This window comes from Oreochromis niloticus, linkage group LG22, assembly GCF_001858045.2.
Source record: "Oreochromis niloticus isolate F11D_XX linkage group LG22, O_niloticus_UMD_NMBU, whole genome shotgun sequence".
NCBI classification, from domain to species: Eukaryota; Metazoa; Chordata; class Actinopteri; order Cichliformes; family Cichlidae; genus Oreochromis; species Oreochromis niloticus.
In genome coordinates, this window is record NC_031985.2 from 8,547,289 (window position 1) to 8,574,131 (window position 26,843).

At 39.4% G+C, this 26,843-nt stretch overlaps 2 protein-coding genes across 6 annotated transcripts in view; both read right to left on the reverse strand.

Moving 5' to 3' along the window:
• Nucleotides 1-4,037: 4,037 nt before the first annotated feature.
• On the reverse strand, nucleotides 4,038-18,295 carry LOC100705543 (major histocompatibility complex class I-related gene protein-like). Its single transcript, XM_025902549.1, is given in 12 exon segments — nucleotides 4,038-4,547; nucleotides 4,844-4,912; nucleotides 5,104-5,183; nucleotides 5,500-5,814; nucleotides 8,068-8,340; nucleotides 12,679-12,711; nucleotides 13,012-13,116; nucleotides 14,186-14,437; nucleotides 14,440-14,484; nucleotides 14,713-14,991; nucleotides 17,013-17,279; nucleotides 18,171-18,295. Coding segments are annotated over 10 exon segments (1,671 nt in total). The 5' UTR covers nucleotides 18,223-18,295; the 3' UTR covers nucleotides 4,038-4,547; nucleotides 4,844-4,912; nucleotides 5,104-5,133.
• A 3,254-nt stretch (nucleotides 18,296-21,549) lies between these two features.
• LOC100698385 (class I histocompatibility antigen, F10 alpha chain) overlaps nucleotides 21,550-26,843 on the reverse strand; it is a 127,230-nt gene continuing 121,936 nt past the window's right edge. For 4 of the 5 annotated variants that reach the window (XM_025902438.1, XM_025902439.1, XM_025902441.1 and 1 more), the window contains 3 exons: nucleotides 22,255-22,272; nucleotides 22,018-22,083; nucleotides 21,608-21,700 (listed from right to left, as the gene is read on the reverse strand). In XM_025902438.1, the coding sequence (XP_025758223.1) occupies nucleotides 22,040-22,083; nucleotides 22,255-22,272 (62 nt within the window). In that variant the 3' untranslated portion in view covers nucleotides 21,608-21,700; nucleotides 22,018-22,039. Of the gene's footprint in view, nucleotides 21,701-22,017; nucleotides 22,084-22,254; nucleotides 22,273-26,843 lie in introns of all 5 variants that reach the window. The other variant, XM_019350692.2, reaches the window with a different exon arrangement.

Sequence of the window (26,843 nt, forward strand, 5' to 3'; positions counted from 1 at the left end):
CCACACACACACAAATTCAAGTGGCAACCTATTCAGCAGGAATGTTGTTCTTCAACATTCCTGCTGATTAAGCTCAACGGCAGGACTTTTCCCCCCCCTCCAGAGCAGGGTTCTCCACCATGTGCTGCTGGTTTGTGAGATGGCGCCATCTAGCAATAGGATTGTAGTACTACTACTGACTATAACAGATTGCAGATTTCGGTTAACCAAGTTCTGTTTTCTTATCCCTCCCAATCTCAGTGCATAATGCAGGTACGGTGGCTGCTATAGAACAAACAAGTTTTTGTTCTGCCCCATTTTGGCTGCAGGGCTCTCTGCAGAAAAACGTGCCATCTCTGGAATGCAAAAGTGCTTCCTGTTGATGTTAGAACTGAAGAAGACTCTTTCATGAGAGGTGAAAAGACTGAAAAGGAAAACAAAGACAAATCAAGAAATAGGGGGAGGTGTTTTTAGATTTAGAAAAAAAACTATGATATGCTCTGAAAGAATTAATTCTTATTAAACTTTAAAAATGGATGTAAAATGCAGATTGTTTAATTGGGTTACAGACTTTCTTGGTAAAAGATCAATAAGGGTTTGTATGAATGGTGCAGAATCTAATAGCTGTGTAGTTAAGAATGGGACTCCTCATGGCAGAGTGTTTAACCCATTATTCATTTTAATTATGATTAAACACATCTTTGATCAAATTCCTAAGCATATACAGATTGCAGCTTTTGCAGATGATACAGTCATCAGGAAGAGAGGAAGAAGTGTGCAGACTATTAAAAAGCAGCCGCAAGAAGCATTTAAGCAGGTACAAATATGGACTACTACATGAGGATTTCAGTTCTCCATAGAAGATAACAAAACAAAAATCGTGTATTTAAAAAGGAAACATTGATTGCTTCATCTGTCATCTGCCATTTAAATTTTTAGGATTGCACTTTCATGTAAAGCTTACATGGGCACAGCATGTGGGAATCAAGAAATGCCATAAAAAATGGATATGCATATATATCACTGATAACATTGAGTTTGGATTATGAAGCTGTAGCACCAGTATCGTGTTATTTGTATTGAGGCACAATCAGTTTTGCAGCATTTAGCTGAACTCAGCAGAGTGTAGTGGACCTGCACGCTTCACATTTATTGTGCTGCTTCTGTGAGCAGTCACATCAACAATAAACATTAGTGGCACTAGTGGAAGGAATAACAAAACAGACCAGAAGAAAGATACATATATTTTTAAAGACTAATCTTCCTCTGACTTCAGTCTTACCTGTATTGCTCTTGATTTTTGTTTTGTCTAGTTTGGTGATGATGTCCTTGTTGACACCACCGAGCTGAAACACAGTGATGTGGTGTGAGTGACGAACGTTTCAGATCAGCACTCATCTGAAAGGTCTCGTCATTGTTGGGGAGGCTCTCTTCTTTGTGTAGGGCCCACTTGATGGGTATCGTTTAGGTCAGCGCTCCCCAACCTTTTTTGCACCACGGACCGGTTTATGCCCGACAATATTTTCACGGACCGGCCTTTAAGGTGTCGCGGATAAATACAAAAAACAAAACAAAAACTAGTATCGGTACCGAAAAAAAGAAGATTTATTCATAACACACGTGAAAAGACCCAGGAAAACCGAGTTAATGATAAAAACGATAACAAAATAACGCTAAAAAACGATAATAATCCTGAAAACCATACATTTCACACCCGAGCCTCAACTCTCGCGGCCCAGTACCAAACGACTCACGGACCGGGGGTTGGGGACCGCTGGTTTAGGTTTTATCCGATACCGGTGCCAAACCGGTACTTAAACGGTGCTCGAACCGGTGCTTAAAGAATGGAGAACACAAACTTTGCCCAAGAAGTTGTCGTCAGATTTGAGGTGTTACCTCCTTTGACAGTATCACAGTATCAGTTTAAAGCACTTGTTGCAGGCTGCTGAGTTTGCATCTTTTGCTGTGAAGTACAGCCAGACTTTTGACCGCTTGCCTTGGGCATTTTTAATCTGTAGCGCTGCTCTAAAAGAACGCACGTACCTGGCCCCGCCTACCATCCTTGGAAAGGTAAAATGATTGGCTAGAATCCAAAGTGTATGACATCTCAGGGAAATAAAGCACCGAAATGTGCGCTGCTTTTCGGTCTGGTTACTACCTTTTATGTCAGAACCGGAGTTGTGCCAAAAAGTGATTTCCAATGTTTCTGTGTATTTTTTATGTGTAATATCTTTACGTATGTTGGTAAATAGACTTCGGTGAACAGGGTTTACAAAGGGGTTATATGTAGAATTAAAAAATTATCTGTTTTTCAAGTATCTTTACAACTCTGTGTTATTGTACTTACAGTATAACCAATCCGGTCCTTTATCCCCACTTAAAATATTTTTACAGAACTATTGTAATATTTGCTGACATTTTTGCTGTCCTCTTGGCCAACTTACTCTTACAAAAGACATTTTTAATGTTAATGAGATTTTTTTTAACTGCCTAAATAAAGGTTGTATAAAAGTCACTGCCAAAAACTGATTGCGGCTTGTTTGTGGCTCAAGATGACTTTATGTCATCCATGAGGGATGCATTTGACATATGTTTCACATATTATAGCCCAACAAGGTACTTATAGCTGTTTAATATGAGCAATCAGTTTTTGGCAAATACCGGAAATCAGTTTTTGGCAGACAATCACTTTTTGGCACAACACCGGTACCCATCCCTACTTATGAGGCCATTATACTGCCACTGTTCTATCACCATTTTTATGGTGCAAACTTAAAGTTATGGTGTAAACGTTAGCTTATATTGTTGTAAAGCAGTTACTGTTAAAACAATGTTAGTGTCACACAGTGGAAATTTGTATTTCTCTTTTATATTGGTTTTATTCTGATTTTAGTGTTTGTGAGTGTAGTTTTTTTTTTTTTTGCATGATTTTACCCTTTTTGTATTGAATGGTTTTTACTGTTTTATTTGACATTGTTTTAATCCATTGTGGACTGGCTGGGCATCATAGTGATAGTGATCACCTGCTGAGGCATGGGTGTGTCCTGAAGCGGCCTATCAGCTATTTAAAGGATGCTGGCTGAGCACTGGAAGAGAGAGGCCCCAGATATGAAGAGAAACGCATGAATGCCAGCATGGAAAGGAGGGACTGGCTGCCTGTTCGTGGGATGCGACGGGTCATTTGGAGACGGTCAGCATGACCTGGCGACCCAGTCCCAAGAGGAGGAACGGCGACAGTAGGAGACAACTCGTTGACAGCGGTGGTTCTGTTTAAGAGGAACACAAAAATCTTAATCTTTGATTGTATTGAGACTGCTGTGATGCTTCATTGTGTTAAATATTTTTTAAACATGCTCTGCTTCTCCCCTTTGATTTATCAGAAGAAATTACACCTTATATTAATAACAACGGGAAACTAAACGCAGTAATTTAATGTCACTATTATGTTAGATTTGTTGAGCAAACTTATTTCCCATCAATTACAATCAATAAGCATCTGAAACTAAATTCTCAACAATTCATTTAATGATATGAATCATGAATAACCAATGAGGTCACAGTTTATGGAGGCAAATGAAGTGACACTGCTCAGTGTTTCATTGCAAAATTTGTCTATAAGCTTAAAAAGACAAAAATAAAATTGTAACAAATCCACGGCCGACCCAGTGACAGTTCAGTGCTTTTGTCACATTCCTGGGTCTGTTGACCCTGCGTTTTAAGTTTTAGTTTATTTGGTTGTTTATGTTTAAGTTCTTTAAGTTAGTTCTTAGTTCATTTGTTTATTAGATTTCCCTTGTGTTTTCTACCCCTGTGCTTAAGTTTCCCTCACCCTTTATGTGTTTCATGCTGCGTCTTATGTTATCAAGTTCGTGTTGTCATATCTGCTTTCCATTCTGTTTCCTGTTTTATTGTGAAAGATTGTCCTATATGCAGTATGTCTATTTTTGCTTCTCCCTGTTTCGTTAGGTCTGATTTGTCCCTGCTGTGTTCCCACCTGTTCCACATCCCCTCATTATCTGTTGTTTCTCACCATGTTTCCATGTCTCCAGGGTTTTTTCCATGTTCAGGTTTTTACCACGATCAAGGTTTTATTCTTTGTCTTTTGTGTTTAGCATTTCGTTTCTCCCAGTTTAGTTCTAGTTGGTTTCTCCCCAGTGTGTATCTGCTTTTGGTTTTTGTAGCTTTTTTTTTTTTTTTTTTTAAATCTTCCATATTAGACTGCTTGCTTTTTCTTAATATTCAAGTTTTCTTCCACCGTCTTTGTGTCTGTATTTTGGCTCCTTTTCGTAACTCCATACATTCTGCCTCTGCCAGACTGAGACAGCTTTTCAGCAGCTCTTTGTTCTGCACAAGGTTGCTGTTAAAAACACAAAAACCACTGCAGCTCTACAGCTGCCAACCGCACACATCACCAACAACAGACAGAGCAAAGTTTTCCCTGCTGACTTTGTGACACCACCGCATGCTCCCGCTGTGTGGCCGCCAGATCGGCCACCATTCGGGCGAGCTTCTTCCCTCGCTGGCCCCGTCCCGAGTCAGCCGTACCCCCATCCTGGCTTTCAGCACCACTGTAACAAAACAACAGCAGACCCGATGACAGTTCAGTGTTTTTCAGCTTTGCTTTATTCCTCACACTGTTGCTGTTACAAACACATGAACAGCTGCAGCTCTACAGCTGCTAGCCACACACGTCACCAACAACAGACCGCACAGACTTTTAGCTGGCAAGGTGTGATTGCTGCAGACCACATCCCACCACAAAAATATATTAACATTCCTAGATCAATCAAGCAATGACTTTTTGTGCTTTTGAAGCACATAACGTGGTAAAATGGTAAATGTAGTAAACATAGTAAAAACTCACTGTGTGCAGGGTAGTTTGTCATTTAGGCTTTAGGAATCATTTGCTCCTGTACCTCTGTGTTCTCTACAGCTATAGAAGTCACAAACACATTGTTAGTTAGAAAACAGAATAGAAACAAGTTTTACTTACAAGATGCACTTGATACATTTTTAAAATGTTATACATCATATCTTTGCTCGCATTGTCATGCAGCTCCTATTCTTATGGATCTGTTTTGGATAAAGTATCAAGTAAAAGCTATTTCTGTTTTTGTCTCTCACCTGTTCTCTTTTTGTAGACAATGAAACTAATTACAGCAAAAAAAGCGTTGTAATGATGATCAGGATTGCGAGGGACTTTCCTGCAAACAACAACAAATAAATCATAACCTGAACAAATGAAACACGTTAAAAGAGACAAACATCAGTTTGCCAATGAGATAAGAATACGAGGGAAAAAAAGATGCTCGCAAATTCAAACAAACTGTGAAAAGACAGCAAACTGGACAATAATTTGAATCAAAGCGCTCGAAACCTTGAATGGCAATATTTAACAAATCAGTATCAGTTTGAGAAATTTCATAACCCTGTATACAACTGGGGAGGAATTTCATCAAACTCAAACAAAATCCCATGAACTGCACGGTTTTTACAGTAAACTACATGCGTGTTTCCTACCTTCACTTTTACCCATGTTGGTCGTGATCACTGCTTTGTCCAGTTTGATGACGATGTCCTCGTTCACACCAGAGAGCTGAAACACACAGTCGTACCTCTGCCAGTCTTTAGGTCTGACCGATGAAAGATCCAGATCAACACTCATCTGAAAGTTGCCATCATTGATGCGGAGGATCTCTCCTTTGTTCACACCCTCATGAAGCTCCACTCCATCTTTCCTCCAAACCAATTCAGCTCTGTTAGGATAGAAACCTGTAGCGTGGCAGGTGACCCGAGAGGAGGGAGACTTCTGGAGGAGAGACACTGAGGGAGGAACTAGAGAGAAGAGAAGACAGATGCTATATCACTATTTAGCAGTGTTGGGCAAGTTACTTTCAATAAGTAATTAGTTATAGTTACTAGTTACTTCTTCAAAAAGGTAACTGAGTTATTAACTGAATTAGAATATTCTAAAGTAATTAACTACTAGGAAAAGTAACTGTGGCGGAGGTGTGGTCTTGGTCCTGCTGCAGAGGAGGGGTGACGCAGTGAGCTCACAACGCGTGCGGAGGCGGGGAGGAACAGGTACACGGAACTGGCTTGACGAATAGGGACTCTCCTTTTGTTTTTCAGTGAGCTGAGAGAGACAACTCAAGTGACGGAGTGGCTGCGTCCAGGGCAGGAGCCACAAACCACAGAAATCAAACTTATAAATAAAAGCACTGTTGAACTGGCAACGCCAAAGTGTCCGTTTGTGGGTCGAGTGTCACAGTAACTATTGTGTTACTTTAAAAAAAATGTTTAACCCTCTGGGGTCCAGGGGATAATTGGCCATTTTTGACATCTTTTGATGTTTCCTCTACATTTCACCTTTAAAAACGATTGGCTTGTTTAGTATCATTCTTTTCAGCACAACCTCACGTGTCTGAATTTACAGTTATCTTTTCATTTTCGCACTGTACTGTATTAACACAATTGACCTAAAAATCAAACAAAAACATAAAATTCGAGTAGAAAAAAAGTTACATTTTTTACTGTAACGACCACAAATTAACAAATCATTTTCACAACTTGAAATGCAAATATAAATTGTAAATTAAAAAAAAATATGCACAATGTCACAAATCTCTCACATCTCAAAACTCTCTCTCTCTCCCCGTCACCCCCAAAACTTCCCCTTCTTCCTAAAAAACCAAATGTCATGTTGCCATATCATTTTTGATTGGTCGACATGGTGCATTTTTCCACCAATACGAAAGGGCTGTTTTTTGTTTTGTTTTTTAATTTTTTGGTCATAAGCAGAGAGTACTTGCTGCACAGTAAACGTGACGAAACTATTCAGGAAAAAAACTGTCATGGCTACTGGACGGACTCACGCGCAGACAGTTCTTTCTTTGTGAACAAAAGGAGATTATTTATTTACAACAGGGATCACATCAGTGCTATATACATGTACAGTGAGTTGGGAGGGGGTGTCCAGGGCTCCAGGGAGAGAAGGGGGGGGAATCCACACACACGCTTCCTCTTCCACACAGTCACCGCCACAGCTCCTCCGCACACACGCACTCCTCTTCAGCCGCACTCGCTCCAAAACTCCACACACGCTGCCACACCCGGGCAGGTCCCGTGATTTGGTCCAGAAGAGGGATAGCTACACACAGAATTCAACGTTAGTTTCACAGCAAAATACACACAGGGATTTCTTTTGATAATGCCGAGAGCACGAACTCAGAAGGTTCAACGTTCCAGCGGTGAGCTGCTCTGTGCCACTGCCTTAAATAGCAGCTGGGGAAATCAGCCAGATCAACAGCAGGTGGAGACAATCACACAGGTGCATGGGCCAAGAGCGAGAGCCCGTAACGAGCTCCACCCAGGCAGAGAGGAGGAGGAGAGACAAAGAAAACAAAAAACAAAAAAAGAACAACAACAAAACCTGTAGCCAGCGTGAGCCAACCAGAGAGACACGGGGACCGTGACAAAAACTGCGTATAGTTTTTTTTTTAAAATCATGACTCTGGTTTTACGTGGAATATTAACACATAATAAAACCTGGTATATAGCATCTTGTTGCTATGTTATCTTAAATTGGTCATGTGATTGGTTGAACATGATTAGTTTATTCTTTCTCAGCCAATCAGCAGCACTTGTTCGATTGTGTCCGCAGTGCATTTTCTCCAGAGTAACAGCAACAGCATTGTAACGATAGAAATAGTAATTAGTTGTAATTAGTATTTGTACTCTAATTTTAAAGCCTTAGTTAAGTCTTTTAATAAGCCTATTAGCAAATGTCATGACATGGAGGTTGGGAGAGACTGGTTAGAAAGGTCAGAGTTTAGGTGGTGGATAAACTGGGTAAGACAAAATTGGGGCAAAAGGAAAATATGAGAAAAATAATTGTAATTAATATATAAGAGTGACAGAGAAATCAGGAGAAAGGTGGGAGGCAAGTGTCAATGTGTGAGTGGAAATTAGAAAAAGAGCAAGTTTAATACAACTGAGGCATATTAATGGTTTCTGAAGGGAGGGGGGTTTGCAATGCTTTTATGTGATGGTTTAGTGGCCACAAAACAGCAGGTTATATGATTTCACCTGTTTTCATCAGAGAGCTCCTCCCATAGTTCACATACTTCTTCAGCCACTGAGGACACTCCTGGGTGAGGTAGTTCTTTTTCTGAGCAATCAGAGCCCTGTTCTTATCCCACTTCATTTTGGTGGTGACAGCCTGAGGTGTTGGAGCGATCCATATCTCTGTGTCCAGGTCAAGCGTCACAAAGTCTTCTCCATCATAGCCATGCTGATCATAACCTTTAACCTTTCCAGTTTCATTATCCCATTCACAGCCATACATTCTCTGAACAACACCTGTTCAGAGAAATTTAATCAAAATCCAAAGACATAAAACCAAACACAGAGTCAAAACATGTACTTAAACACAAACAGCAGCTCTTTCCTGCAGGTTTAATGCTGGTGTGTTAGAAATGCTGGAGAGCTGAGCAGGCTGAAAACTCCTTGACTGAAAAGATAATTGAAACCACTGTTGATATTTGACATCTGATTATGTTTTATTCTTAATTTGCTTTTTCTTTGGTACAGTCTATAAGTTCTCATTTATCAGCTCCGAATCATTTTATAATTTTTCTACAGTTTAATTTGAAATTAATGTGAATGTTACAGTTACGAAAAAACAAAGCAACACTGTCTTACATCTTATGTTAACATTAGGGTCTGAACTGTGTTTGAATGAAGCACTTCTTACTCATTGATCGTTAGTCGCTGTTATAGAGGCAAAAACAGTGTCACAGCGCCCCCTGCTGACCAATTCCGTGATTGTTACAGCTTTTTTTCAGTTTGGCACATTTCTCACAACATATTTGAAATTTTCAAACATGAATAACCATTTTCCAAAAACTGTCTTGATGCATGCTCAATCATCCAGATTAGCAAATCCCAAAATGTTGATTCTGTTCATCTGGACGTAGCGTTTTAGTGGGAGAAACGTTTCGTCACTCATCCAAGTGACTTCTTCAGTCTCAGCTGACTGCAGGTTTCCCCAACCTCATAAACAGTACATTTGCAAAATAACTGAGGCTGGGAGGTCAATTCCTTGACCACTGATCACAGATCATTCATCTCGAAGAAGATCTGAAGAGGTCACTTTGATGAGTGACGAAACGTTTCTCCCACTGAAAATGCTACATCCACTTGAACAGAATCAACTTTTTGGGTTTTCTAGAACTATAGTTAACATGCAACTCAATCAAAACCTTTATTCATTTTGAAAAGTTAAATGTCTGTGAAGAAGTCGGAGCAATCACGATAAAATAGTTCCTTTAATACTGTGTGAAACAGTGTGGTCACAATATTTAGACATTTTGTGAGATATATTAACAGGAAATAACCTTAAATTATACACAGTACAGGACAGTGTAGTCTTAAAAGTGCCAACATGAAGTACAAACATGAAGTTGGTACTGCCCCTTTCGCTCATCTCTCTCGCTCATCTCTCTCGCTCTCTTTCTCTCTGTAAAAAAAAAAGAAGCTGTAAAATAAAAAGCTGACTGCTGGGGATGTCCCAGGTCCAGACTTTCTTAATCTTTAGTAGCTTGTAAAAGGGCTGATCTACTGCAGGGAGAGCAGGGATGTATCTGTCCAGGACACTGACCATGTCCAGGACTTGTTTGAGTGGCTGGACATTTACAGGTGGTTTACAGAGCTTTAGGGCTGCTATATGAATCCAATGCAGCACCTTCTCAAGTCAGGCATCATGTTGTTCTATGGTGGCCTCATAAACCAGGATGTCATATCCCTCTACTACCTCAAGCTCCTTATAACAGGGTCTGGTTTGTGGCTCAGCTGCAGGGGAGGGGTGGAGCAGTGGGTTCAGGGTGTGGTGTCAGGGGCCCTCATCTAACCATGTCTTCCCTATTTGAGTAGGATGCTTGGACCTGATGGGAGAGTGAGCGGTGTGCAGAGTGGATGGATGCAGCTGGAAAGCTACGCAGAGAAAACTTGTTGTGGGATTCTATGCAAGTAAACACCTTTCAAAGTGCAATACCAGGTGTTTGGGTCCTTATTCCTGCCACGCTCCTCTAGATTCTCCAGCATATCCTGCTGGGAGATCTCTGGCGTACTTGTTATGCTGAAAGGTAGCCTGTTAAAGCAGTACCTGCCAAACAGTGCTATGAATGTTGTCAGTTCACAGCTGTCAGGAATCAGAGGAATTCACTTGCAGCATCAAGGGAGGAGAACACTGTTGTGCCACTTAGCTTAGAGGTTATTTCATCGGGAGTATGAGGGTAGGATGTAGTACTCTCTTCTGATTGACTTAGTTATGTCAGTGACGTAATCGCCCCACGAAGTTCATCCTTACCGACAGGAAAATGCTGAATATCTTGTTGACTCTTGGACAGATTGGAAGCAGAATCAAAGCAGTTGTGTGTCTGATGTTACAAAAATTAAGGATCCCTTGGATATCTGCTGTAAGATATACAGACATCAAGTGTTCCAACAACCCAAGATGGTTGACACTCTGCTCCAAGCACTTTCATTCCTGTATCAGAATCTAAATTTCCCTCATACTGTGCTAGTGTTTACGTAGTAAGGAGAGTTTATTATCTGTGGTTCATCTCAGAGAAAAGAGGAGGATCTCTTCAAAGGTCAATAAATCCCTCTCTGTTACTCTTGTATATGAAATAGGATGAATTTAAAATACTGACATTGATTTTGACTTAATTAAACCAGGACAGTGGGGATGTTATCAGTGAAATGATGAAGACTGTAACCAGTAAACCTTATCTACACAAAAGAACTGAAATGTTTTTTCAAAAAAATATTCCTGGAAATAAATTTGAAATGACTGAAAATAAAAGTCTAGAGTTCTTGAAGATTGGCTCAATGATTGGTGTCATTATGTGGGAGGGAAACATAAATTCTGTCCCATGTGTCCACTCATCAACAGAAACCTTGTTCCCATTCGGATCTGTTTCTCCTCTAATTTCATTTCTGACAGAAAATCATGAAGGCAAACCAGGTCATGTTATTATGTAAAAAAATATGAAATTATGACTTAATAATCCTTTAAAAAAGCATTTTATTTATGAAACTTTAAGATGAACAGATGAAAACCATAAAACATTTATATTACAAGTTCACAGCTGGACAGCTTTTGAATATTTACAGATTATTATGAGAATATTTACACTCAATCATGGAGGCTCCTTATCCGGTCTTTAAGTCTGACGTCACTAGCCGTGGCTGGGCTTAAACTCCGCTGCAGGTCCATAAATCAAATGATCACTATGGCATTACCGAGAGTTGGAAAACTGTCTAAAGTCTTTCATCTTTAGTAAAATGATCAGCGTTGTGCTCTACCAGGTGTAACAATTGAGTTTAACATCCAGGCATCCATGAAAACGGAATTTATGACATTTAACGGAGTTAGAAGTTAGCAGGAAGTTAGCTCGCTAGCTTCCATCTAAGTACAATATAGCATGTCCTGATTGCGGGGTTTTGGAAACAAATTAAAACGTACAGCTCTGTTATCACTTCCAACATAAATGAAGACAGAAAACTAAACAGCAGTGACGTTTGTAGGGTTACTGAAGTTTGGCTAGCTGGTATATAATGATGTGCTACGTGACCGCTAGCGACGCAGCTATGTTAGCATAATAAAAAAACAAGCTAACTTTTTTCCACTCGATAAAAGTTAACGTGAGTGTTCTCGGTGGTCAGGAACAAATGTAATCGCATGGCAGGATGCTGTAAAAGGACCAAACTTCAGTCAGGAGAACAACTGAGATAATCCATCCACAATACAAGGTTAGTCATTCATATACTGCTGTACGGGCTGTGCTGTAGTTACATCTAAGGTTTTAAAAACTGAGCTTAAATAAATGATTAGCGGTAATAACAGCCGAGAGAGGTCAACAGTGATCACTGACTGTTTTAGGAGATTTTTGAGATTAAATAGAAGAAAATACGAAACATTAAACATGTTAACAACATAAAAGCCATATTAAATGCAGACTACTTTAGGCCCGGAAGTAGGATTCGTCACGTCATCACTGAACAACTGGATAGTGCAGCTTTTATTTTGGAAAGAGCCATTTCTCTGTAATAAACTCTCTTTTCCAAAGATGAGTGATTTCTCGATCAGATAGATTTATTTTTTTATTACTTTGTTGTTTCAGCAACATTAAATTTAAAAACTGTACTTTTGAGTTAAAATATATATTTATAATTTTAATAAATGACAAATTAAAAAAGCATGAACATTTTTTTGTATCGAAAAAATATCGAACCGTGACACCAAAGTATCGAACTGAACCGAACCGTGAATTTTGTGTAGGTTCGCAGTGCAAACACTTTATGTAAACTGAATTTGACTTTCAAATTAAAACCAAATAACTTTTTGTATTATTTGCAGTTTCTCCATCTTGTTGCAGCAGAAAGGTAGAGGAAGAACATTATATATAATATATACATCAGGTGAATGTGCAGTAGTAGCATGTATGCAGAAAACAGGTGAATTCTGGGAGAGGCTGTCTTCATGCAAAGCAGAGATGAGCAATTCTTTCTAAAGCTGCACTGAATCACACACAGAGAAATCTTTTAAACATCTTAAGTCTCAAACAGTTCAAATAAGCATTTAAATTTGAGAATTGTTTTTTTAAATCCAGTTTGGACATGTAAAATACTTACTGTCAGTACAGCTCTCAGTACAGCAAAAGTGCACTTTGCTGTAACAAAACAAATTTCCCACCTGTGGGACTAATAAAGGTCATCTTTTCTTAGCTCTGTAAAAACAGAGACAGTAATACAGTTATTTATTCAGAACATATGAAGCACTTGAGAAAAAAACTAACCATTTGCACCACTTGCATGAAACATTTCAGCTCATTAAATATCAAATATTTACACTTTATGAACTTTACCACATGGGAAGTAACAGACATGAAACATATCAAATTATAAGAGCATAAACATCAAAATGTTGGCAACATGTTGAAGGTAAATGTGTTTCATATTTCTCACCTTTATATTTTCTCCTCCAGATGAAGATTCCAGAGAAGCAGAGTGTCAGCAGGAGCAGTATTCCCATAATCCGGATAACAACACCAGCAGGGAAGACTGAAGAACCTGAAACCAACACATTTCCATTCTGTAGTTCATCTCACTGTTGGACCAACGTTCATTAAGACCACAACAGTCCTTTATCTAAAGAACACCACAGGAACTGAACTACACAATGTTTTAATGTAGATTAGTGAATCATCAAACTGTATTACAGTTCGATGTTTAGCAGTTACACTGAGCCAGTCATAAACAACAGATGAATGAACACAGTATCACAGCAGGTTTGATTCTTCCATGTTATAAACAGACCACATAAAACCAGAAAAAAAAATCAGGGTCACTAAAACCACATTAAAGTTAAAGTTTGTAGTTTTTACCTCCCAGTGATGATGATGAAAGATGAAGATCAGTGTAATCTGAGCTGTGTGTGATCCTCAGGCCTGCTCCTGTGTTTATTTCTTCTTTATTTGCTCTTGTGTGATTGCCGAGGGCTCCCTTTGCTCTGTTTATTGTCTGATCTTTATTTTCATCTGTGCTGTGTTAGTGGATCCTTCAGACCTGTTTGTGTTTTAGTTCTTGTTAGTGTTGTAGTCACAGAGTGTTATTGGTCCTTTAAGGGTCTCTGTTTCTGTCCCTGCGTTAACTTCACTCAGTGTTTCATCCGTTTAGTTTTACGTCAGCTGTGTCTCATCACCCTCCTGTTTCCCGTTCTCTGATTACCTCATGTGTTTATAAACAGTCTCCTCTCCCTTCAGTCTTTGTTTTGGTGTCTGTTTGTCTTCCCTCGTGTGATTTCTCTTAGAGTATTTTAGATTTACCAGTTTGTTGCCTTTTTTAGATTTTTGTTGAAAGTTTTGAATCAGCAGTTTAACTTTGTACTAAAGCCCAAAAATTAAAGTTTTTTTGTTGGGTTTTTTTTCACTCCTACATCCTCCATTATTAAGATCAAGTACTGAATGATTAGTCCTGTTGCTCCCTAATCTCTATCAAACGCCTGTTTTTTTTTTCTAAGCGTGTGTGTAAGGGCTTCTTCCAGTTTCCTCCTTTCAAGTGGAGCCAAATGGAAAACCCAAATAAGATCAAATAAAGGTGTATTTATAAAGGTTTTACTCACTTCTTTTTCCAATTTTACCCTCATTGGTCCTGATCGCTGCTTTACCCAGTTTGGTGACGATGTCCTCGTTCACACCAGAGAGCTGAAACACACATCTGTATCTGTGCCAGTCTTCAGGTTTGACTGATGAGACATCCAGGTCAACACTCATCTGGAAGGTCCCATCATTGTTGGTGAGGATCTCTCCTTTGTTCACACCTTCATGAATCTCCACTCCATCTTTCCTCCAGACCATCTCAGCTCTGTCAGGATAGAAACCTGTAGCGTGGTGACTGGAGAGGAGGAAGACTTCTGGAGGAGAGACACTGATGGAAGCTCTAGGGAATTAAAAAAAAAAATTAAATGGGGGAATTACAAGAAGTACACAACTGAGTGAAGTGAGTGCTGTAAAAAGCTGCAGTAATGTTGATTAGAAAAGTAAAATAAACAGAAATTGGGAAAAATGAAAAGCATAAATGTGATAAAGTGGTAATAAATGTATCAGAAGATCAGGATGTGGCCTGTTAATTAAAAGTATTACAATAAATCAGGTCATGTAATTTTACCTGTCCTCATCAGAGAGCTCCTCCCATAGTTCACGTACTTCTTCAGCCACTCAGGACAAAGCTTTGTACGATAGTTCCTCAGATCGCCTGAAAGAGATCCGTCACTGTCCCACTTGAGTTTGGTGATTACAGCCTGCATTACTGGAGCGATCCATGTGTCTGTCTTTAGGTCAAATAATATGAAATCTTCTCCATCATAACCAAAGTAATGATATCCATTAACTACAGTCGTTTTATCGTCCCATTCACAGCCGTACATCATCTGGTTAATGTGAACACCTGAAACCAAGAGGGGCAGGAAATAGTTGATATTTGCCCACAGATGAGGGAGTTTGGTTGAAGAGCTTCATTAAAAACTAAATAAATACACATAATCAGCTTTTTAAATTTGGCTGGTTAAGCTTCCATTAAGGGCGCTAACAAGCTAGCTTGTGTCTGTAATAGAGTTGGATGTCTCGAGACCACTTTTATGTGGTCTTGGTCTTGTCTTGGTCTCGCTGTCTCGGTCTTGCTGTCTCAGATCGACATAGTGGTCGGGAGATTTGGAGTCAACAGTATCCATGACACACAACGTCGATAATGTGTCATGCGCAAAAGCATCAGCTCTAAGAGCCGTGCTTAGACTGTGGGCGTTTCTCAATATGCGTACTTGTGCGTACTTGCGTTCTCGTGTACTCGTAATACGTCATCAGTCGGAGACCAAGTACTGTTCCAATTCGAAGTACGCATCAAGCCGAGAACGCGAAAAAGTCCCGGATGTGTTCTCGATCCGCCCGTTTTATCGAGCATGCATCGGTGTGGACTTGGTACAGCTAAATATCCCAGAATACATTTCGTCCAAAACTCAACAGCGGACTCCCGGCACATCGTTTTCAACCCCCCTCCCCTCCCCCCCGCTTGCGGTCTTCTCACTACTCAGGTTAAACAAACCCCAGCAGCTGTCTATAGTATTGAGTGTCCACTAAAATAAAAATAAAAGCGTTCTAACATCTCACCTGCTTGTTTTTATTAAGGTATGTACACGTATGTACATGTACACTATTTTTATTATTAGAGGTTTCACTACTGAGGTTAAAAATGATATATAAGTCACTTAGATCACTTCTAAATGTTAATGTTTGGTTTATTTCAGTGTTTTATTTGTTCCTGAGTAAACCGGTTTGGCTGTGATTAAAGTTAAGCTTCATAACATGTTACTCACAGTTAAATTAAGAGGGGACGGCAGTAAAAACTCCGGACCTGTGACATCATCACGTACGCAGGTGTTCCAATTGTACATATCGCGAGTCCGTGCTCGCATTCTCGGCGGGTACGTACTCCCGTGCGTTCTCGGCGAGTACGTACTCACCGAGAACGCGAGTACGTACTCGCGTACTTGAGAATTGAGAAACGGCCAGTGTTTTGTAGTGAATCAGAGTTGACTCCCATTGAGCGAGAGCCGGCTCCTCACTTAATTTCCTTTCGCTGCTCAGCTCTCACACAGTGGCTCAGCTATGCTCCAATCCCTCCATATTGTGGCCAATCACATGCGAGGATATAGGATAATATCATTATGTGAAAAACAGAGAGGGAGAGACGCGACAGTCAAGTGGAGCGTGCGTCTGTGAGTGAGACAGTGAGTGAGACAGTAGGCAGTGGTGAGGAGGGCTGTTCGAGTGCATCGCAAAAACACATAAACATGCCTGACACCCGTAAACGAAGCAGCATCTGGCTGCAGTTTAAAGACTTTTCGTCTCAGTCTCGTCTCGACTTGGTCTTGGTCTCGCTGTCTCTGTCTTGCTGTCTCAGATCGACATAGTGATTGTGTACCCATGACACACAAACCAACGTTCGATAATGTGTCGTGCACAAAAGCATCAGCCCTAAGAGCCATGCTTAGAGAGTGCTTTGTAGTGAATCAGAAGAGTCGACTCCCATTGAGCGAGAGCCGGCTCCTCACTTAATTTCCTTTCGCTGCTCAGCTCTCACACAGTGGCTCAGCTATGCTCCAACCCCTCCATATTGTGGCCAATCACATGCGAGGATATAGGATAATATCATTATGTGAAAAACAAGAGAGGGTGAGAGACGTGACAGTGTAAAGACTTTTTTGTCTCAGTCTCATCTCGACTTTGTCTTGGTCTTGGTCTCGATACCCTCTGGTCTTGGTATTGTCTTGGTCTTGGTTTAGGCGGTCCTGACTACAAGTCTAGTCTGTAACAACAAAGGTCTTTAAAACCTGGAGAGATTTTATTCAGTGTCAGCAGCTGGGTTAATAAAAAGCTTCATTTTAAGAGTAAAAAAGTGAAACAGAAACAAACCTCCAGTTTGGTTGAACCGTTGCTTCAAAATGTCGATGTTGCCTTTAAAGACCTGCTGGGTGTTCATGAGCCTGTTAGTCTGGCGGGACAAATACTCTGGATCATCTTCTGCAGCTTTCTCCATCCACTGCTGCTTAAACTCTGCTTTCTGTGTGTTGCTGTCATAGTGAATCATCTGAACATCATCAACCAAACCAACAGCTACAAACTCTGGAAAGTTTGAGACTCCAGAGGAAGAAGTGTAGAAATATCTCAGAGAGTGAGTCGCTGAAAGAAACAATTACTGTTTCAGCTTTTAGACTCAACAGAAACAGCGCATGCAGTTCATATTTCAGCTAATCATCCTATTATCATTCTAATAGTGCTGAATTAAGGGCAGTTTTTATAAACAAAACAAAAACTATGGCACAGTCCAACACAAAGGTTTTTTACTATGTTTGAGACTAATACCGATGTAATTATGAATCAAATAATAACACATTATTGGCTCTTTTCAAATGTTGTAAAAAAAAATTTTTTTTATTTTTTTTTTCAATTTTTTGTTTTTTATTTATTTTTTTTTTTGTGATGTTATTATGTTCTAAGTTGAAGGCATTGTAAATGTTTTGTTGTTCAAATTTAGATGATGAGGATGTAAACCTGAGGGGGTAGGGCTAAATAAGTATATACTTCAGCCTACTCCTTTTCAAACAACTGCGTGGAATGATTTTATGAAATGTTGGTGAATGTATATGTTTGAAATAAAAATGAACTGAACTGAAAATTAGAAAATGTCAGATTGTATTTTTGTTCAACTTTATTTTGAGAGTCTAAATTGATGTGATTAATAACAGATGATGAGTAATGGATCATGTTACACTGTTAGTGATGTTGCTGGCACACCCTGAACTGTGCAGGAATCAGGAAGTCCTTTGGTGTCACTGATACTTTGGTGTGATTAAAACTCACAAACCTTTTTGGTGTTTGTCACTTGAAAGTGATGCTAATCAAGCTTCCTGAAGCATTTTCCCAGAACTAGCAGAGATATTAATGGCTTTTATTTAAACATGGGCAAACGCACCTATTAATAGCCTTTTTAAAAATAATCTTAAATATGTCCTTCTTAGCAAAACAAAGTTTAAAAAACTTTACTGTAAGTGATACAAATGTCTAACTCACGTCCCACTGTGCCGTGTATTTCCAGGAGAAACAGAAAAATAAACAGTTTCATGGTGACCTCTCGATAATCTAACAGCTAATATCTTATTATCTATGTGGGTCTGGGTGGAGACCCAAAGCTGAGGTCAAAGCAGCAGCATCGAGCCAATGAAAACCATCCTCAGTGCCAACATCACTAATATCTGGGTTAAAACGACCCACTGATGTTATCAGCAGAACTGAAAGTAAAGTCTGCCAAATGTGATGAAATAAGGAGGCGGGGAGAGAGGCCGGGTGTTTCTGCCTTTGCTTCCACACAGAAGCATGTTTAGTTTATGAATCATGCTGCTCAGACTTTTTGTAGTTTAAAGTTTCTATTGTTTCTACTGTGTCTCTGTGTTGTTAGGCTCCCTTTAGAGTGAAAACATTGCCTAATAGAATGTCACCAGAGCACAAACACAGAGTACAGGGTGGGCCATTTATATGGATACACCGTAATAACATGGGAATGGTTGGTGATATTAAAGTCCTGTTTGTGGCACATTAGTATATGTGAGGGGGCAAACTCCTCAAGATGGGTGGTGACCATGGTGGCCATTTAGAAGTCGGCCATCTTGGATACAACTTTTGTTTTTTCAATCGGAAGAGGGCCATGTGACACATCAAACTTATTGGTAATGTCACAAGAAAAACAATGGTGTGCTTGGTTTCAACGTAACTTTATTCTTTCATGAGTTATTTACAAGTTTCTCTGTGTTCACAGCCATTGACATGTCGAGGTTAACACGTGAGGAGCGGATCGAAATTGTGTTGATATCTGGTGAACGCAGTAACCGGGTCATTGCAGCAGATTTCAATGCAAGACACCCTACGAGACCAGCCATCTCCCATGCTACAGTTAGCAAACTGCTTGCTAAGTTTCGTGAAACTGGTTCAGTGTTGGATTTGCCAAAATGTGGACGCAAGAAAACTGTCACTAATGAAGAAACATCAGTGGCTGTCCTAGCTTCATTCAGCAAGAGCCCACAGCGTAGCACTCGCCGCATGTCACTGGAGAGTGGCATTAGTCGAACATCCCTTTGGCGGATATTAGCTACTCACAAATGGCAGCCTTACAAACTCCAGCTACTGCAGCATCTCAACGAGGATGACCCAGATCGGCGCACAGAATTTGCAGAATGGGCAAAACAAAAATTGTCACCATTTTTGGAAAAAACAAGGACAATTTGTGCTTCCTTTTTTATTTTATCGTAGTTTTGTTTTTAGTTTTGACAGACTCAATACATTTAACTTTGTCATAAACTTTTTCTTTTATGAACCTTTAAGATTAGTTGAGTGGCCTCATGATTTTTCATTTGCTCAACTAGTGTGATGAAATCAGTTTTTCTACTTTTTTTTGGCCTCACTGTAGATGTTTAAGACGCTGTAATTCTTAATGTTTGTGATTTATTAAAGGCTACATATTCTGTTTTGAGGCTGGACAATATGCAAGTTTTTTATTTATTTCACTGTAACATCCCCAAAACACCATTTTTCAAGATATGTTCTTGTATTGTATTTTTATTTTCTGAAGTAATATACCCACTGAGACCCAGCCTTATTTCTTCAAGCAACGCCCTCTACTCATGTTGTCTCTGTGTATCTCCTTCTTCAGATTCTTCACTGAGATCACAACTTTGACACCTAAAATTCCAAATACTCGAGTTTATTTATGAGGAGCAGTTAGAACAAGGAAACCAAGCCTTTCTTAACAATGATACTCTTCTGCATCCAAGTACCAAACTCAAATTTGTTATATTGCAGAGTGTCAGAAATGGTCAAATACAAAATGTGTCCTTCCAGCGTAGAATTTGATAATGTAGCCGTGGCCCTGATAACAAAGTATCCGTGTTTAAAGGACCAAGGTTCAGTCACTGGCTATTAAAGATGGAAAGTCAGCCTGAAATACAAAATAGCAAACTAGACTAAGGAACATCGGCTGCCAAAAGCTGACCATTAATTCAGTGAAAGAAGGGCAGCCGAACCACAGACGCCATACCGTGGATTTTTTTTTTTAATGTAGCAGGTAAAACCAAACGTTTTTTGAATACAGCCTTTCACAGATGACGCCCTTTACCACAAGTACACAAGTTTGATTTATAACGAACCTTTTTGGAAAGTTTGCGTGCATCCTGCTGCTGGGGGGGAAATATCACCGATGACTATTTATTGGCAGGCGCTGAAACAAACAACTTATCATCATGCTTTTCATTCTGACATTTACTCGCTAGTCCCAAAGTTGGATTGTTATCACCATGGATGAAAGCTTAGAGGTGAGTGTTTTTTCTGTTTAATCATTTTATTTATAACCACATTTAAAAACAACACAGGTTGACCAAAGTGCTGTACAGACTAAAAAAAAGCAGCTCAAACAAAGACAAAGAACAAAACAAAATTCAGTTACAATTAAAAGCTAAAGAGTAAAAATGTGTTTTCAAGCTGGTTTTAAAAATGTCAAGTGTTGGAGAGAAGCTAATTTCAAGAGGCAGACTGTTCCAAAGTTTAGGCGCAGCAATCGCAAAGGCCCGGTCTCCTCTGTTGTAAAAGTAGCTCAAAAAATAAAGAAAAACTCTTTACTTCACAAAACCAAAATACCTCATCCGAGGATGAAATTGTTTTAATGTGTATGAAATTCTTTGCACGGGTGTCGGTACTTTGCTAGGTTACAAGCATTAAGAAATACTAATATTGATTAGAGGGGTTGTTTTTATGGGTGACGTTTTGTTGACTCCTTATTTTGTGCAAAACAAGGCAGTTTCTCACAGTAATTATCTTTTAGGGTTTGTTTTTCTGTCTATCGAGAGTTTTCTGCTAATGAGAAAACCTGATGTAAAAGTGACTCTAAAAAAAAAAAGTCTTTCCCACACAAAACCAAAATACCTCATTTGAGGGTGTTTTAATAAAATTATTTGGGACCGAGTTCTGAATATGTGCGCAGTGCTTTTTTTAAAAAAAATTTTTTTAAGTCAGTGTTATTTTACACAAGAGTCGGCGGCGTGTATGAAATTCTTTGCATCGATACTTTGCTAAGTTACAAGCAACAGGATAATCAGATAATCTTAAAATCCTAATGCTAGGTTACAGGCATTAGGGTGGTCAGAATATCGGATAATCTTAAAGGTTTTTATTTTTATTGCGTATGTAATAAGAAAGCAAAATAAATCTGCTATTGTAAAAAATAACAGCTCTTTACCGAGAAAATGGTTATCAAGATCTCTGTCATAATATTGATACTAATACTGAAACATTTAAACAGAATTAGATCTTTTTTTTTTAAATCGCCTTTTTTTTAACTGAAAACAACATATTCAGAATAATTTAACAAGTTAATGATGTAATGTTTGCCAAATCATTTTCAAACTCCTTTCCATTAAATCTTGACTAATAAGCATCTGCAACTATATTTTAGATTTTAGATCTTTTTAACAGATTTTATGATGTGAACAATCAACAAATTCAATGAATTCCAGTTTATGGAGAAGAACGAGCTGACACGTCTTCTCTCAGGTTGTCTGTAGAGATAAAAAAGAAATAAAATAAATTAAGGATTAATCAAATCCACAAATAACCTATTTACAGTTTCATTAAGATCTAAAATTCTGATTCAATCGAGTATTTACTTCATATGTTTCTGAATGGAATTAACACATTTGTTTTAATTTTGTTAAATCATTTCATGAAACGTTATTTTGAAAGTATCTTTCTCTTTAAAGTTATACTAAAGCACTTTTTTGGTTCTGTTTAAACAGGAGATTTTACTACAGCCACTATTTTACATAAGTTTTAAAAAGAAAGATAAAACATGAGACACAAATATGAAGTAACTCACTGTGTGCAGAGCTGTTTGTGGTTTAGGCTTGAGGAAGTTGCTCCTTGACTTCACGGTTCTCTGCAGCTGTAGGTCAGAAACACAATGTTAGTCCACATCCTGCTCTCATCTGTCACTTTTACAACAATCGAACACAACAGGAAACAGCCCTGAAAGACTGTTTAGATTAAAGTACAGAAACCCTTTTTAATTTAGTGTGGACAAGAGATTAGAGAAAAGTGACAAAGTTTAACTCACGAGATGGGGGACGTTTGTCTGAGATAAAAAGGAAAAAATACATCATTTTAATAATTTGTGTTACGGGTTCGAAATTGAGGACGAGAGTAAAACAATGATGGTCCAGAAGAGGTCATTCAAACAATTGATTTTAATGAATGCACGCAGCGTGGAGAGGTGCAAACTGCAAAACAGTTGTACATCTCTACCCAAAATACACTCTAGATTGCTTTTATAACATCAGGGTATTGTAACGCCCCTTCTTGCGTTTACAAGCACATAATTTGCATGTACAGAACATTCATGTATTTTAAGAATTAACTGCAACATAGAGGTTCCTCCTTGTGGCATACTCTTCCGAATATAGTGATGACCTAAGGCCTTCGAGGTCACCATGGACTGGACATCCTTCCGTCACCTGTAACTAAGCAAACTCAAATACCACAAGAAGCTGAATACATTCAGGCCTTTGCTCAGCTACTATTTTACTGTAACAATATACTCAGCATATGAGTTATGATATATATATATTTAACTCAATCATTTTAAAGTAGTTATACTGCACCTGTAATAAACATGTTAATATTTGATTATGATAACCCCTATAATATAAATTATAACATAATGCCAGCAGCTTCAATAAATGCTTGGATGAAATGATAATTAATGCAATGACAAGATGATGGTTATGTAAAATAGTCCCTATAATTCTACAATTCCCCCTTTTGACGTCTTCCAAAGACGTCACTACACTATTCCCAGGTCCACTACCTTCGCTCTGACCCTCTCTCTGCTACACCTTACTAACCTACTGTGTTCATCTCAGGTTCCTGTCATTATTCAAAGTTGGTTCCCAATATCATATCAGGCAAAATCACAAACCCTACTGCCACGTCTGCTTTGTTAAGCTCTTCAGCTAGACTCTGTACCGGTTTGCCAATCTGTGTGTACATGTCTCTACACTTTTAATGTCTAAATGCACATCTGGATGTATGTGCACTTGTATGTCTATCTGCATCTATGAGTCAGTGGTTTTTCATAAAAAACGCGTTAAAGTGAAGAATGTTTCCTGACTATTAACTCCTGATACTGGAGGGACTTTCCGGGTTGCCCAACCTCCTAGGTTTGGCCTTTTACACTTTTACTAAAGAAGTTTTAACAGAGCCCAAAGAGATTTTTATTTTTGCTCCTGTGCTTGACAGGTTAAGCGAAGTTGTTTTTTTTTTGTTTTGTTTTGAAATTTTTCCCTTCTGTGTGTGTGTGTGTGTACATAAGTAAGAATATGATAATCAACATAAGATCCCTGGTTTGGAAATGATTTTCTGCCCCCGCTGCAGGGCAACATCATGTGGTGGTGAGTCTATGTTGGCTAGTTTAATACAGATATGTAACAGTTGCTTGATTGCATGGCCCACTCAGAGTTGCACAGTTTTAATGTATGTGGAGAGTGTTTTCACAGTTTAAACATAGGTTACTCACATTTCTAGCCTGATTGTTTCCCAATAAAAGTGAAATCAAACATTACATTTGATTTTACTTATGTATTTTCCTGTTCTGGGCTCTATCCATTATATTAACTTTATTTAATCTCAATACTCTTTATGTGTGTGAGCAACGCTTTTAGTTTTTTTTTTTTATTAAACACACCCCGGGTAAAATATACACCATCCCCCTGTCAGCCTAAATCTCCGCTAAAAAGCACACTTCAAAGTTTTCTATCTGGATTTATGCCTCCTTTGGCCTCAAGCATATACATAACATGCAAAGGTTACTGTTAATGCCCGTTAGACAAGTTTCCATTATCTACAACATTTTGTTTCACCCGGCTCACCCTCACACATTTCTTGTTCACTTATTGCATATTTATCTTTAACACCATTTACCTCAGTAGTTGCTAAGCAGAAACAAAGCAACCTGTGGTCCACCTTTACCCTGTAAAATAAACCCCTGTCATGTTTGTGTCTGTAAGCATGTTTTGCATTCATTCATTACACTCCCCGCCATTCCTGCAAGTTAGGAGCTGTAAAGTTGAAAGCTGCATCAAGTCCAGGCCTTTGGCCTGGCCTATATTTAAATCATGTGTGTTTGTAAGCGTGCATGCAATTCACCTGCTATGTTCTCATCTTCCCTCAACATGTATCACCTGGACACTCTCACCAGTGAAGCTTAAAACCCTCTTGGATAGAACATCAACTCCAAACAAGCACAGATATGCAATGTGTATAAAATGAACTAAACCTGTGAATAGAATGAGTGTGATGACAAACCTATGCAATGCAATATGAACCCTGTAAACAATATTACTGGTAAACAATGCTGTAAAACATGTTCTTAATGCAATCATAATAATGCAGATTATATAATAGGAATAAAGAATTTCCCTCAACCCAGGCAGGGTTCGCAACCCTCGCCATTATCTTTACCAACCATCCTCTGACACAAGGAATGATACCACAACTAGCGATGACCAATATTCCCAAAAGTACAGTCAAAGAAAACATCACTGACATAGCCACACCTTTCCATTGTCCAAACACAGATGTCATCCAGGACGCCAGCAGATTTTCGATACCTGAGTGTTCATGCATAGTTTTAGACAAAGTTTTCAAACCCTCCAGAGCTCGGGTTACTGAGCCATCTGGGGCAGTATTATTAGGGATAAAAGTGCAGCACATGTCTCCGAATATGGCGCACACGCCTCCCTTCTCATGTTAAAGGCCATTTGATTTCCCATCAGCAAACTCGGACCCAATTGTTCTGCGAACCCCATCATGGCATCCCTGGTTAGGTTAGAGAGTCTCAGCAGATTGCAATGAACATAGTTAATGCGATCAACATTCTTATTAGGTGTCACCCAAAGAAATATACTTTCGAATTCTACCACTATCAGATTTACCAGCTTGTACTCATCTGGAACTCTCCTGGGCACTCCAATAGAGTCTAGGTTGGAGAGTTTAACCTAGGGTCATATGCATGTGTACCCTGGGTCCCTCTTTCGGCCAAAATATGTCTCTTACCTCTGGCGGCTAAGGTACGTGTGTTGTGTTGTGGAATAGCCTTTAATACATGTTGTTCTCTAGCATTTTGAGCCACCCAATCAAGCCAGAGGTTACTGTCCTTGAAACCGGTGGCACGCTTTATCAAATCCTTAGGCTTCAGTCTAGAGTAATCTGTCGTCAGAAGTAATCTCTCTTTTGGTTCCTGTTCCTTTTGAGCTACTGTTCCCGAAGTTACCATCTGATCAGTCAGAATGGTGATTAAGGTTTCTGCGAACGGCTTAGACTTTGCATCAACTAAATTTACCCTAAGCATATCATGGGGTGATTGCAGACCCATACATCATACGCTCTCCAGCTACTACTAGCTCCTGTACACTTAATGACGTCACACAAATCAAATGTGAATGAGCTGGTAGACCCTTTACCATAATTCAACCCTATGCCCTTATTCCTGCTGAGACACTCATCACCTTTACCTGACACCTCGCGCTTTTGTCGTTTTTACCGATCCCATATTGGCAAGTACAGTCTCAGGAAGTGCTGGGCTGGACTGGCCTCCGTGTTCAGACAAGTGGTCCGGAGTGCCCTGCAAAATATAAACAATAAACAACACAGCCATAGTTAATATCATTGCATACAATAAACATGTAGTTGTAAGGAACATTCTAATCAGTTTTCTCATTACGTGTCTCTGATTCGTGTGTTTGCATCATGTTATATAAACTTTATATCCTGGAATGAAACTCCCCTGCTTTTGTGGAGTCCTCAACTTGTCACCGCTCCTTTCTGCTGGCGTGGCGACCTTCTGCGCTGCTCCTCTTCTTTCTTCGGCCTCCCAGGTAGACTACTGGTTGGCCCGTTGCACAGGTGAGAGGATTTATTTTGCCTCTGCTCGTTATCGTTGACACCTGTGTTAGTTAAAGATGAGTTTTCCTCTAGCAAGCTCTCATGTGCTGGCGCACACTGCGACCAATGATACCAGGCATCGCCTTTCCCTTTTAGTTGACCTGCTATAGTTGTTCTGGCAACGACCTCATAAGGACCAGTCCAGCGTGGCTCCTTCCACTGCTGGAGTTCCTCGTGGGCTCAAATTCAGTTCCTTGCTTGCAGACTATAGCATAGCCTGCTTTCGATCCTTCTTCATCACGATGACAGCAGCCATCTATGAACCAATCCTCAGCTCCAGGGATAGGTTCTGCTTTTAAATCTTCCCTGACTTTCCCTTCAACTTCTGCTTTCTTAGTACAATCATGAGGTTCTCCTGATCCCATTAAATCTGCCATATTGATTCCTTCATGTGTAAATGTCAGATTTGGAGCATCTAAAACTTTACTCAGTCTCTGTTGTGCTAATGATGTCATCGTGAACGCCTGCGAGTTCACATATGCCACCACACTATGTGTAGTCAGAACTTTTTGGTGGGTGTTCTCTCACTACATGTGCTGTTTTCTATATTATTTTGGCAACCCCTGGTGCATGCTGTATGCATGTAGGGTGCCTTGCTTCTGTTGGACTCCACCTTATGCTGACATACATAAGTACCTGTCTTTCTTTATTCAATCATCTTCCGGGGGTGAGAGACCTCTGCACAGCTCAGACGCCAGTTGCAAG